Genomic DNA, 14,171 nt, shown 5'->3' on the forward strand with positions numbered 1-14,171 from the left:
AAGGTACTTACACTCTGATGGGTATTCACATTGACATTACACATCCAACGGAGCATACTGGCTTCATTCCTTGCGAGCTTACGTATGTCCTCAGCAGTTACAGCCCATGTTTCACTGCCATGTAGCATGGCTGTTCGTACGCATGCGTCATACAGTCTGCCTTTTACTCTGAGCGAGAGTCCCTTTGTCGCCAGCAGGGGTAAGAGCTCTCTAAACTTTGCCCAAGCTATTCTTATTCTAGCAGCTACACTTTCAGCGCACCCACCCCCACTACTAACTTGGTCGCCCAGATAGCGGAAGCTATCGACTACCTCTAGTTTTTCACCCTGGAATGAGATAGAAGTTGTCTATCGACTACCTATATATATATATACATACATACATACATACATACATACATACATACATACATACATACATACATACATACATACATACATACATACATACATACATACATACATACATACATACATACATATATATATATATATATATATATATATGGGAAGGAGAGGGTGGGAGAAATGGAAATATGAATTAGAAACTTTTTGTGAGGTAGGAAGTTGAAGATACAGTTTATAAGGATAAAATTCAATAAGAAGAGAATGTGTGTATGTGTATCACTTTAATTTAAAAATTCATATTTCAACATTTTCTATCCTCGCTTGGATGAGATTGTTTTTCTTGGAGCTGTTGATTTTACAGCCGGTTGTTCTGCTATCTACTCAACTACCAAGTGTAAGTGAAACCTGTGTCTTTCTTAGCAATACATCATTGTTTGTATTCTTGACTATATGATCAGTAATCACACAACCCTGTCCTGAGCTATTGTCTCATTTTCATTATTCATTGAAAAGATATTAACGAGATTATAATTCAAGCAAGTACAGTGATAAAATACACTTAGGAAACATTTCCTATTAGTAACAGTTTGCTTCTTGTAAATTCTGCAAACCAATGTGAAAAGTAAACATCTTCAGTTGATTCAGGGATTTGCACAATCTGTTAAGCTCTGATCTCTGGATTTTTATCAACACAAAAGGTTTTCATCAATATCATTCATAATAATCACATATTCGTTATAATAATTATTCTTCATATTTATATATTCTTTCCTTCTTTCTGTTATTTGTTTCTATTTGATAAATCTTTTAGATTTTACATTTTGATTTGTCAATTTTTCATTGTAGCCTAGTGTGTGTGAACTTTTTCCTACCCTAGAATGGATCCTTGGCTGGAAAGATTTTGGTTTCAAGCAAAACAAAGAATCTTTTCTGAACAATGTTAAAGGCTTTTGTAGTAGTAAGTATTGCCTATCCATTGTAATGTATCAGTAAAAACCTCCAATCACTTGACAGCCATTTATATTTCACTTTCATATATTTCTCATCATCATCATTTTTGCATATGCTTTTCTATACTGGCATGGATTGGATTAGCCATTTTGAGGCTATATTTCTCAACTGAATACTTTTCTTGATGTTATCCCATTTAGTCATCTCTTGCAATACATAAAGATACGGTGTTAGAGGTAGCACACCATCTACTTCATCCATGTCATAGATAATCATCTTTTGAAACTCCACCTTTTTTGAATGATTTGACAATTATGTCGGCTTTTATTTCCTTCCTTTAATCAGCAACCCATTCACAGATCATACTGCCCTCATACTGCTTCCTTTCATGTATGTTTTTTCTTCATCATGCACCCTGTTATCCCACTTAATTTTCATCATGTCCTTAAATGTCATATTGATACTAATATCTAATGGTTGCAAAACATTTGTAAGTCTGCCAAGCATTACAGATATGTTAGTGTTGTGTGACCAGAGGTTATCAAAATGTTCTCCATTAGATGTGCTCTAAACTGATTCTATATAAGAAAACTCTTTTCCTTTTGTAGTCTACCAGGTCATAAATTCCAAACTTCCCTTATCCATTTTCTATATCCACTCTTAACCATCCAGCCTTGTGAATGCACATGGATGACAATTCCTTTGCAAATTTTTCCTTTGGTAGGATTTTTATCTTAAAAACTTAGTACTAAGAGTGATGCAAGAAAGGATTAAAGTAATCTTACTTTTCTTGTAGCCAGTGGCGCTCAACAATACTAGTTTTTTTTCTCTCCTTTTTGGTTCAGTTTGATTCTCTGGCATGTCAAGAGTAATAAGTGTTTTGTCTATTTTCCTAGTTGAATGTAACTTGAAGTATTCCTCTTGCTGATTTCTGATTACGAACAGATGAAAATGTTATATCTTATCATGTAGGTCAGCAGGCAGCTCTTGTGCAATCTTAGTTTGCTGCTCGAGTACCAACATCATATTGTGTCATAAACCTAGTGCACCATCTAGCACTTGCTTCCTCCCATATATGGATTCCGCAGGCTGCATCATCATCATTTAATGTCCATCGTCCATGCTGGCATGGGTTGGGTGGTTTGATCAGAGCCGGGGAGCTGTACCAGACTCCAGTCTGATTTGGCATGGTTTCTACATCTGGATACTTTTCCTAATGCCAACCACTTTACAGAATGTGTTGGATACTTTTACATGGCACTGCACAGATGCTTTTTTGTGGCACCATGTAGTTGCTTTTACATGGCACCACACAGGCACTTTTATTTAGTACCACACAGATGCTTTCATTCAGTACTGCATGGGTGCTTTTACATGGCACTGCACAGATGCTTTTATGTGGCACCACTCAGGCACCCTTACAGGGCAGTGTACAGACACTTTTACGTGACTTTATACCACCAGAGGGACCAGTCTTAACACTTCTGTTGTGGAGTGTAGGTCTTCTTGAGTACATGAATTACAATTTCCATTTTGATGATTTTTTACAAGTACCCACTGTACAACATTTTTCTCCAATTGTGGACATTTGCTTGTTCACCTCTTCATTTATACATTTCTTTTTGACATTGTCTGAAATTTAATACCTCCAGTTTTTCACTTGTTTTCTGAAACACAAAATTCTCTTGCTGTAACCCAGTTAGTTGTCTTTTTGAAAACTTCAGTAACTTCTAGTTTTAAAGCTGATCTGTATTTCCTCTTTTTATGGAGGGCATATTTACACAGGATTATGGCTAAATTGTAAAACTTCAACTATATTCCATGGCTGCTATACTAAAACTGAAGTCAGCTTAGTAATAAAGAGACATTATACCTGACTTTGCTTCTTCCATAAGGAATTTCAAGAAACTAGTAACCTGATGTTTGTTTGATTTGCAATCAAAACACATACTAATAATGAGCTAGCACACAAAAAAAAAAACAACAAAAGCCTTTTCACATTGTAGCAATCATATATGGGATAATTCCTTGACTCCATTATTTGTGAAGAAGTAGGGTTAACTGTTACAGAAGATATATAAAAATTTCAGATTTTTTGCTAAAAAATAGTCAACTTTTATAAGAGATTGACTAACATGATTATATACAGTAACTTTTGTTGTTGGTTGCAAAATTGCAAGTCCTACAATTGATTGATAGTCTTTCACACTAGTTTATTACTATTTTTTATACACTTTCAGGTTCCAATATTCCTTTATTAGTTCATCCTGAAGGAAGTTCTACTAATGGACGTTATGGCTTACTAAAATTCTGGTAAATATTCTTTTAACTGAATTTTTTTGTTGTATGTTATTTGCATAGTCTTACTTTAATTAAGTTATAATATTAATCTCAAAAGAAGTTTCATAAATGACTTCTGTAAAAAAAAATACAATAAAGATTAAGAAATGACTTTTGTAAAAAAAAAAATTCAATAAAGATTAAGAAATTAGGCGCAGGAGTGGCTGTGTGGTAGCTTGCTTACCAACCACATGGTTCCAGGTTCAGTCCCACTGCGTGGCACCTTGGGCAAGTGTCTTCTACTATACCCTCGGGCCGACCAAAGCCTTGTGAGTGGATTTGGTAGATGGAAACTGAAAGAAGCCCATCGTATATATGTATATATATATATATATATATATATATATATATATATATGCATGTGTTTGTCCCCCCCACCATCACTTGACAACCGATGCTGGTGTGTTTACGTCCCCGTAACTTAGCGGTTCGGCAAAAAGAGACTGATAGAATAAGTACTAGGCTTACAAAGGATAAGTCCTGGGGTCGATTTACTCGACTAAAGGCGGTGCTCCAGCATGGCCGCAGTCAAACGACTGAAACAAGTAAAAGAGTAAATGACTTCTGTAAAAAAAAAAATACAAGAATAAGAAAGAATTCTCTCCCTTAGATTTCTTACTTGCTCTTGCCTCTAGTGTATTAATCTTTTGGGTAAAGACCCCCTTCGGTCATGAATGGGATTGCACCTAGAAAGTTACCCTCCAAGGCACAAGTCCGAGCAAAGTTGTTTATGGAAGGCCAGCGGTCACCCATGCATACCAGCCTCCCCACTCCATGCCACTGATGCTATCCAAGAGAAAGGCAAAGACCAATACAGCTTGGCAGTAGTGGCTTCACCATTTATTTGCTCATTAGTTTTTGAACTATTTCTTCCATAATGTATGTTGATTTTTCTACCTTTGAGATGTAATTGTTTTTATGTTTGTATGTGTTATTTTTCTATGGCAACATCCCAGTTTGGCCTATTAGCAAATAATTCTATATGTAATAATTCATGGGATGCAAACAGAACAGTGAGAACCCAAACAATAATGTTTCAATTCATTCTTAATATGTTCTGGCAAATTAAAACGTGAATCTGTGAGTGATCAGATATTCGCGTTCGAGTCTGCTAGAACAGATTAGTATGTATAGATATGTTATAATTCTATCTGTACTTTCATGTAAAAGTATATACATTGCTGGAGGTGTGGCCAGTGGGGGGGGGGGGTTCCATCTTATACATTTATCTGGAATTTTGGGTGTTAATCTTAAATGTGGAATGATTGTATAAGAATAGTTTATTTAATGATATGAGTAGGCTCTAACTAGGTAATTGTTATGTAATACACTGGTAGAAACATTCTTGTCATAATTAGTCTTTCTCAAAATGATATTTTTATTTTTATCCGTATGTGTGTATTTATGAAAACTGAAATGAAATTATTGTCATTACTTTCAGCACCTGGCCATTTTCACTTGACTTTCCATTACAACCTGTAAGCAGTATTAAAACTATTTTCCTTTCCTGTTTAATCTTCAAAACGTTTTGCTTAAAAAAAATGAAAATGCATTAAGTTGCCTTTAAAAGTGATAATCTGTCTGATGACAAAGCTAATATATCTTCTAAATATTTAAGTCACAAGTATTTTTGTGATTTTTCAGTTTTTAATACTTTTAATTGATGCAGTTTTATTATAAATTAAAATTGTTATTATCCTAACAAATCAATTTCAAATTAATTTCAGATGACTCTTCATGTATCTCGGCCAAATATTTTTCAAATTGCAGTGGTAAGTTCTTGTACAAAATTTTATCTTGCTGTTATTTATTGTTAACTATATTCTTAAAAACTAAAATTACTAATTGTTAAGCAGTCTTTTTTCATGTATACATAAGTGTGTTGTCTTCACTGCCTCACAAGACAACAATATGTGAACAACTAAATTAAAAATAATTGTGTGTATGTATGTGCCTATGTTTATATGTCTTCATATTTATATAAGTGATCAAAGATGGTAAAGCAACAGAAACCTGAACAAAACATTCTTCTTTACCATATTTTGTTGTTCAAAATTTTCATCCTTGTATGTTGAAGTTCAAATCTTACCAGCATTACCTTTTGCCTTTCATCTCTCCTCCAAGGTTGATAAACTAAATGCTGGGCATATGATGTGGTTAATTCTGTTGACTATACCATATCCCTACAAATTTGCAGCTTTCTGCTAATTGAAGAAATTAATTTAGGTAATCTATTATTTATCTAGGTAATCTATTAGATTGCAACTGAGTAAAAGTTGGTTGTCACTAACAAATTGTTAAGACCCACAGGTGCATGCATGTCTTCATTTATACACTTATTTATATTGAATATGTGTATTTTATACATGTATGCATTTGTTCATCTATTTATCCATCCTTCTTTCATTCTTACCTTCCTTCCTCCATCTTCAATCATAAGTGACATGGATCTACAATACACCATTCTTCCATTCATTTCACTTGTGTATCACATATCATCTGTGAAGCCCAGTGCTGTGAAGTTGTAATTTAAATACTAACACACTGCTTTTAAGTCTTCAGTGTACACTAGATACTCAGTACAAAGTCTGCAACCTGTACAAGAGATTACTTTCATAAAGAATCATTATTAACTTCAAATGTTTAAAACTAGTCTTATCATGATTCTTATTCTTTACAGACGACCTTAAACAGTCGATGGTGGGAGGATCTCTTCTGGTGTCTTTTTGTGCCAGTCACTTGGTTTACAATCAGGTGAGACATCTGAATTTATTTTATTCAAATAAAATTCTTTATTTGAACACTTGGGGCTTTAATCACCTGGGCTAATTTCATTCATTGGAAATTTTATACTGTCCTCATTCTGTATAAAATTGTTTTTTGTACTTTTCTCATTTTAGTTTTCCATAGGAATTTTGCAGTATTCTTTTTCTGCTAAATAATTAGTATGATAATCTAGATGCACTCCTGAAACTCTGATATGATCATATAGGATTATCTCAGGCTTCATAATGGTGAAAAGAATAAGACACATTTTCTCATGGACAGAATGTCAATCTAATGCAGATAGTGATTTATGGATAATCTAGCATTTGTTCCTGATAGCTAGACATACTGGAATATATAGAATTAAGTGTATTCTTTAACTACAAAACAAGGTTTTCAATAGAACTGAACATTAGACCTATGACTAGAGCTGAACACTAGACCAATGATTGTCATCACTATCGTGACCATTTCACTTTTAAAACTATTAGTTAGAATGTGTCCAGTCAAACAAAGTAAGGCAAATTGAAACAAATTTTTTTTTTGTCTTTTCTTAACTCATCTGAGGAGGAATAGTATCCATAATGCAAATTCTTCAAGACTTGTGAGATCAATGTTGCTGATATGCAAATTAAACTGGTGCTCACTTGAACTTGTTAAAAAAAAACATCAGTTAGGAAATTCCAGAAGAGCTACAGTTCTAAGAAAGAATGGTTGTTAAAAATGTTTAGTACAGAAATGTAGGGGTGACAATAAGTGGAGGGATGATTTGTGAGCTTGATGACAGGATATATGCTGCTAGCTTGTTCAGCTTGATCATTGAATAGCAGTATAAGATAGAGTGAGAAGAAATGCAAGCTAATAACTGTAGCACTTTGGTGAGCATGTCTTAAATTATAAATGAAATTGCTGTTATTTGTAATGGAGTGTTGGACATTATGTATGTAACAACACTACTATACCTGGTATACAAGCAATATTCCAATGTTAGCTATATTTTAAATTTGTACAGGGTTTTACTTATAGTAAGGGAAAGTTTCAAGCAGACAAAGCAAGTCATTGTGGATTGCTTCCATCTCCTCTGAAATGTATGAAGGGCAGGCCAATAGTGTTTGTATGGTCAGAGAGGTAACTTTTCTTAGGAATGAACTTACCACTTGTCCTTCCATAGTTTGAATAGATCCATGTAAAGAAAAGGGTATCAAATAGCTTGATATGGAGAGAAACTGTCTCTGGACTACAGTTTAACTGTTTAGCATTTAAACCAGCCATATCTAGCCAAAATATTCTACCTGCATTGTGTTCAAATTGGCCAAATCTGGCCCCTCACACCTATCCTACAATGTCATTCTAGAAATAAACTATCATGTCATCAGAATCTTGAACTGACAAGATAATTAATGACGAATTTGAAACAATGACAATTGATGAGCATTACATTTAACACGATAATCTGAATGCTAAAGGGTTAAGGGTAATGCTAAATACAGTCAGGATGGGTTGCCATATTGAGTTAGTGGTTGGAAATTATTTCAAGCTTAACAACTGTGTGTATTTAGTGGTGAGACAGGGAGGTTGTCAGTTCTGTTCTCAATCAAGTAGACTCGGGCAAAAAGAATAATGTATGTTACAGGTAAAGAAGATAGTAAAATGCCTGAAGTTATGTCAGTAATGTAGCTAACTTAGCCTTCCAGCTATCATATCTTGATTTGTGCTAATTTAATGAAAATCTACTAAAGAATATTAATCTCTCTCTCTCTCACACACATGCATGCACACACTACACAGGTTACATTAATCCATGAATGTCATACAGTTAAGTGAGAAGGGAAGGATAACTATTTGTAAACATTCATTCACTTCCAGTTTGTATGCAAATATTCAAATTTTGCAAAACTTTCCCATCCACCAACATTTACATGAAAATTCATGGTAAACTATTAACTGTATAATAATCACAAAACAATTTCAAACATCTCACTGGTGTGCTTAAAGTAGGAACCATGTATTTTAAATACCTTTTATATTTCCTGTTTTGTTTTTTTAGAATAGATAGTTACTTTTATTAATTTGGACATTTGAATATTGATGAAGCAGTAACTTTTCAGCCTGGATGTTCCTCTTACAATTAATCCTTTAATTCTGAAGTTAGAGGAGCTCAATATTTTTGTTGTGACATTTGAACCTTTTAGTTGGTTGTCCAGCACCTTAAATGACCTGGGTGGGTCGGGGATGAATTCATCTCACTTGCATTTGATTTTTAGTTTGGTTTCTACAGCTAGATGTATTTCCTCATATCAGCTAATTTACATTGTGTACTGGGTATGTTTTCATGATGTCAGGTCTATAGAGGTAGCCATGTTCTTGTCATGAGTACATGGATCTTGTGATTCCTTGTCTCTGCCTATTTGCCAGCCTCTTTACAAAGTGAGATGCATAAGTGATAGAGACATTAATGATAGTGGTGATGTATATACATATTTAAGCAGTATACAGTTCAGCGTTCACAGCTATTTATAAATGAAAGGATTTAGTAAAAATTAGCTTATTCACATGGCAGTGTGGGAAGAATTTATATTAGATGAGTTTAACATAATTAGGCCTTTAGTATTCAGATTGCTTTGTCAAATGTAATGCTCCTTTACTCTTTTACTTGTTTCAGTAATTTGACTGCGGCCATGCTGGAGCACCGCCTTTAGTCGAGCAAATCGACCCCAGGACTTATTCTTTGTAAGCCTAGTACTTATTCTATCGGTCTCTTTTGCCGAACCGCTAAGTTACGGGGGCCTAAACACACCAGCATCGGTTGTCAAGCGATGTTGGGGGGACAAACACAGGCACACAAACACACACACACATACATATATATATATATTTATATATATATATATATATATATATATATATATGTGTGTGCGACAGGCTTCTTTCAGTTTCCGTCTACCAAATCCACTCACAAGGCTTTGGTCGGCTTGAGACTATACTAGAAGACACTTGCCCAAGGTGCCACACAGTGGGACTGAACCCAGAACCATGTGGTTGGTAAGCAAGCTACTTACCACACAGCCACTCCTGCGCCTTTTATTAATTTGGACATTCGAATATTGATGAAGCAATAGCTTATTAACATTTTTTAAAATTCATCATGTATTACCTTGTAGATTTGAGAGTTCAAAGATTAAGTTGTTTATTCTTAGAATAACATTACAGTCTTGGTATGAGAGGCCAGATCTAACCAGTTTGAACATAAAGTACATGGAATATTTTAAATGCTAAAGGATTAATAGTTAGGATTTATAAATACTCTGGAAATCCACCAAAATGTAGTTAATCTTTGTTTAGATCTCACCTTTAAATATATCCCTAGTAATCTCCAGATTATCTTCAAATTAAGGAATTTTTATGGAAGATTCAAAGACTATAATGAAGCACTCATTATGAAAATACCCTGAACCTTTCATTTGTGTGGGACGGAGTTTGCTTCCCAACCACATGGTTCCAATTTCAATCCCACTGTGTGGCACCTTGGGCAAGTGTCTTATGCTATAGCCGTGAGCCAACAAAAGCCTTGGTAGATGAAAACTGAAAGAAGCCTTTTGTATGGGTGTGTAGCTTTGTGTCTGTGTTTGTCTCCCATCACTGCTTGACAAGCAGTATTGGTGTGTTTATGTCCCTGTAACCTAGCAGTTCAGTGAAAGAGTTCATTAGAATAAACACAAGGCTTAAAAAAATGACTGAGGTCGATTCATTCAACTAAAATTCTTCAAGACAGTGCCCCAGCATGGGCGCAGTCTAATGACTGAAACAAGAAAAGAAAAACAAAGTTACCACTTCTATCTCAAAAACTTTCTTTAAACTCTTTAATAGATATTTTCCCCCTTAATCATAAATACCATAAAATTCTTAACCAAAATTCCTTAAAAATATTATATTCAACTACCTGAAGCTTTCTCAAATGGTTGCAGCATTCAGTCAGCGGAAACTAAATCTCTAAGAGGTTAACTAAAATATATGTAACTGCAATTTCACTAACCGAAATTTATGACGACGACCACCACCACCACCACCACTACCACCACTTAATGTCCATTGTCCATGCTGGCATGGGTTGGGTAGTTTGACCAGAGTTGGTAAGCTGGAGAGCTTCACCAGGCTCCAGTGTCATTTGGCATGGTTTCCACAGCTGGATGCCCTTCTTAATGCCAACTACTTCACAGTATGTGCTGGGTGCTTTTCTGTGGCACTGCCTAGGGGCCTTCATGTGCAACTGGCACAAGTGCTTTTTAAATGCCTAGATGAAATTGACAGTCAGTCCTTTTAAAAATTGATTTCCCCATTTTTAATATCTCAAATAGTAAAACTGCCACATTGTTATCCACTCATATTTAAATATCTCAAAAAATCTTTTCTCTGACAAAACCATATCACACCACAGAATTGTATGAAATCCTATTTTTCAAACAAAAATTGTTAAATAAATATTCTGAACTGCGATTTTTTACAGTATTACAGTTAATAGATATTTAACTCTTTTCTTACTGTATATCTGCCAAAATACTCTTCCTTTGTTTCAATTCATTTTTAAAATAATTAAGAATTTAATAAAATAATTTTGTCATTATTAAGCTACTGCTTGGCACTTAAATTAGCATGAAATTTTGATGGGAGATTGTAATTTACCCCTCTAGCATTTAAACTGGCCATATCTGGCCAAAATATTCAGCTCTGTTTTAGCTTCAAACTGGTCAGATCCAGCCTCTCTCACTTCCACTACAATATTATGCTGAAAATAAACAATCGTCATTGAAATCTCAAAGTTACAAGTTATGCATGACTAATTCAAATCAATGTGAATAAATGATCATTACATTTGACAGAGAAATCTAAATGCTAGAGGGTTAGACCACTTTAAAACCGGATGTTTGTGTCCTAGAACCAGGGACGATCTCAATTGGGTTGGTAACAAAAAGGTTAAATTTCTGAAATATAGATCCATTAATTTCATGAATAGGTAACCTCCTTCCTTTACATCCCTAAATTGTTTATATTTTATATTCAATTTGCTTTTCTATCATTACATAATTCTTATTTCATGTATTATGTTCTTAATTTATTCATGTGTATCCTAATTTTTAGAATTAATATACTGTATTCTTGCATGTTATAAGAAGTGACTAAAAAGGTTAGCATCAGGTACTGCATCAAAACAATGTCTCAAAATTCATTTCCAGCTTGTGCATATATGGAAAAGTAAACCTCTCACGGAATATGCTAGTAGCAGTGGCTATTTGATTTATAGTCAATCGCTTGTCATCCATCACCATACAATGAACACAATCTATGTTTTCCTTGGTGGTAACAGTTGCAGGACGTCTAGACCTTGGGTCATCTTCAAGACACTCCCTTCTCCTTGATTCAATTGCCCACTTTTTGCATTGTTGATAATGCTAGAGCATCATCCCCTAATGTAGCAACCATGTCAGCATGAATGTACCCTTTTTCTGCAGGTGCTTGATAACGTCATGATGCCTAGTTTTGTCCATTTTCTAGAGAAGTTGATACTAGTTACTTTTGAAGTCTTCTTTGAACAGTCAGATGTCAGTTTACTGGTGGCAACAGCACCCCCAGTTATCACCATTGTACTCCAGTGTTGACTTTGACACAAGTTCTACAGCCAGATGTCCTTACAAACCACAAAACCACTTTATAGCATGTATTGGGGGGGGGGGTTATGGCACTAGCACTAGTTAGGCTGCTTTGCTGCTTGCATAACTAGGACCCCTTTGACTAAATGGGGCTGTAGTTTAGAGGGAAACAGCTCTATGGTAGGAGATGGTAGGGTTAAAGTATAAGAGAAAGGGCTAAAACAGAACAGGTTTCTTACTGTTGAGCTACATGGTTACTGACATTGTAGAACAGAGGCTGGGAGTGATTGGGGTGGAGCTTAGGAGAGATAAAAATAGTGGTGATAAGATATCAGGGTGGACCTTCAATGTACAATCTGAATAAATGAGCAGAACAAGTGATATGGGTGGGCAGAGGTTGCAAGAGGGTAAGAGATGGGATTGAGTGAGGGGTAAATATAAGGAAGAACAGGTGTTGAAGGATAAGTAGGGAAGATAGAAAAGGGTAGCTGACAACTGTAGGGTGGAGGGATGGAGTGAATGGTGGATAAGAGATTGGGGTGATCAATGATACATTTGGATTGGAGAAAGTAGGAGAGGGTAGGAAATGATTAACTGTGCAGAAAGGGAGAGGTGAAGAGTAACAGAATGGTAATAAAGGAGAGAGGTAAAGGATAAAAAGGAGGAATAAGACATGTAGTTGTTAGTGATCAGTGTAAAATGGGGGTGGCAAGGACATTATTAAGAATGAAGGGTGAATAAGTGAAATAGTTCCTGGTGGTGAGAAGTGATATCGGGAAAAGGCTGGTGAATTAAGCAATTCTGATCACATTAAATTACAACAGCAGAATATTGTAATTAGAGAGATGATGGGTGGTGGGTAAGCTTCTGGAAAATACTGGACAGGAGCCCATTTATGAATATATATACACATTGTGCTGGCACGCTCTCAGATTCACTAAGATAGGCAGGTCTTCTTGAAAGCCAGATATCACCAATTATTCCAGTCCTTTGTCATCTCTTCAATGAGGTCAATGTCCTGAGATCAGCCTTCACCAGTTCACAACATATTTCCTGGGTTGATTTCTTCTGCAGGCTCCATCCACTTTAAATGATATGCACTTCTTTATACAGTTATCTTCATTAAGAGGTTTGCTTCCCAGCCACATCATTTAGGGTTTAGTCCTACTGCTTGACAACTTGGGCAAGTGTCTTGTATCATAGCCTCTGGCCAACCAATGCCTTATGGGCGGATTTGGTAAAGCAAAACTGAAAGAAACCCTTTGTATATATGTATGTGTTTATGTGTCATTGTCCTGACATCGCATGATAGTTGTAAACTGGTACTACTGTCATTTATTTCCAATCTTCTATGAGAAACATGTCAAGCTATGAGGAAATGTTACCTTATCTAGAAAAAAGTGAGGGTTAGTGAGAGGAAGGGTGTCTAGCCATAGAAAATCTGTCTCAACAAATTCCATCTGACCCATACAAGCATGGGAAAGTAGACATTGAAAATGATTATATATGTATATAGGCACAGGTGTGACTGTGTGTTAAGAAGTTTGCTTTTCCAACCACATGGTTCCAGGTTCAGTCCCACTGTTTGTCACCTTGGGCAAGTGTCATCTTCTATAACCTTGGGCTGACCAAAACCTTGTGAGTGGATTTGGTAGATGAAAACTGCATTTGTGTCTGTGTCTGTCCCCCCACAACCACTTGACAACTGGTGTCAGTGTGTTTATGTCCCTTTTACTTGGTGGTTCAGCATAAGAGACTGATAAAATAAGTACCAAGTTTAAAAAGAAAATAAGCACTGGGGGTCAAATAGTTCAACTAAAATTCCTCAAGGTGGGGCCCCAACATGGTTGCAGTCTAATGACTGAAACGAGTAAAAGATATATCATCATCATCATCATCATCGTTTAACGTCCGCTTTCCATGCTAGCATGGGTTGGACGATTTGACTGAGGACTGGTGAAACCGGATGGCAACACCAGGCTCCAGTCTGATTTGGCAGAGTTTCTACAGCTGGATGCCCTTCCTAACGCCAACCACTCAGAGAGTGTAGTGGGTGCTTTTACGTGTCACCTGCACGAAAACGGCCACGCTCGAAATGGTGTCTTTTATGTGCCACCCGCAC

General features: G+C 35.7%; 1 protein-coding gene across 2 annotated transcripts in view; it reads left to right on the forward strand.

The window, feature by feature from the left end:
• The window catches only part of LOC106872977 (lipid droplet-regulating VLDL assembly factor AUP1), a 48,260-nt gene that overhangs the window by 27,371 nt on the left and 6,718 nt on the right, over positions 1-14,171 (forward strand). For both annotated transcript variants that reach the window (XM_014920164.2, XM_052965706.1), the window contains exons 4-8: positions 1,194-1,305; positions 3,539-3,611; positions 5,080-5,116; positions 5,366-5,410; positions 6,319-6,392. In XM_014920164.2, coding sequence (XP_014775650.1) covers positions 1,194-1,305; positions 3,539-3,611; positions 5,080-5,116; positions 5,366-5,410; positions 6,319-6,392 — 341 coding nt within the window. The remainder of the gene's footprint in view (positions 1-1,193; positions 1,306-3,538; positions 3,612-5,079; positions 5,117-5,365; positions 5,411-6,318; positions 6,393-14,171) is intronic.

The sequence above is a fragment of the Octopus bimaculoides genome, chromosome 2 (assembly GCF_001194135.2).
Source record: "Octopus bimaculoides isolate UCB-OBI-ISO-001 chromosome 2, ASM119413v2, whole genome shotgun sequence".
Taxonomy (NCBI): domain Eukaryota; kingdom Metazoa; phylum Mollusca; class Cephalopoda; order Octopoda; family Octopodidae; genus Octopus; species Octopus bimaculoides.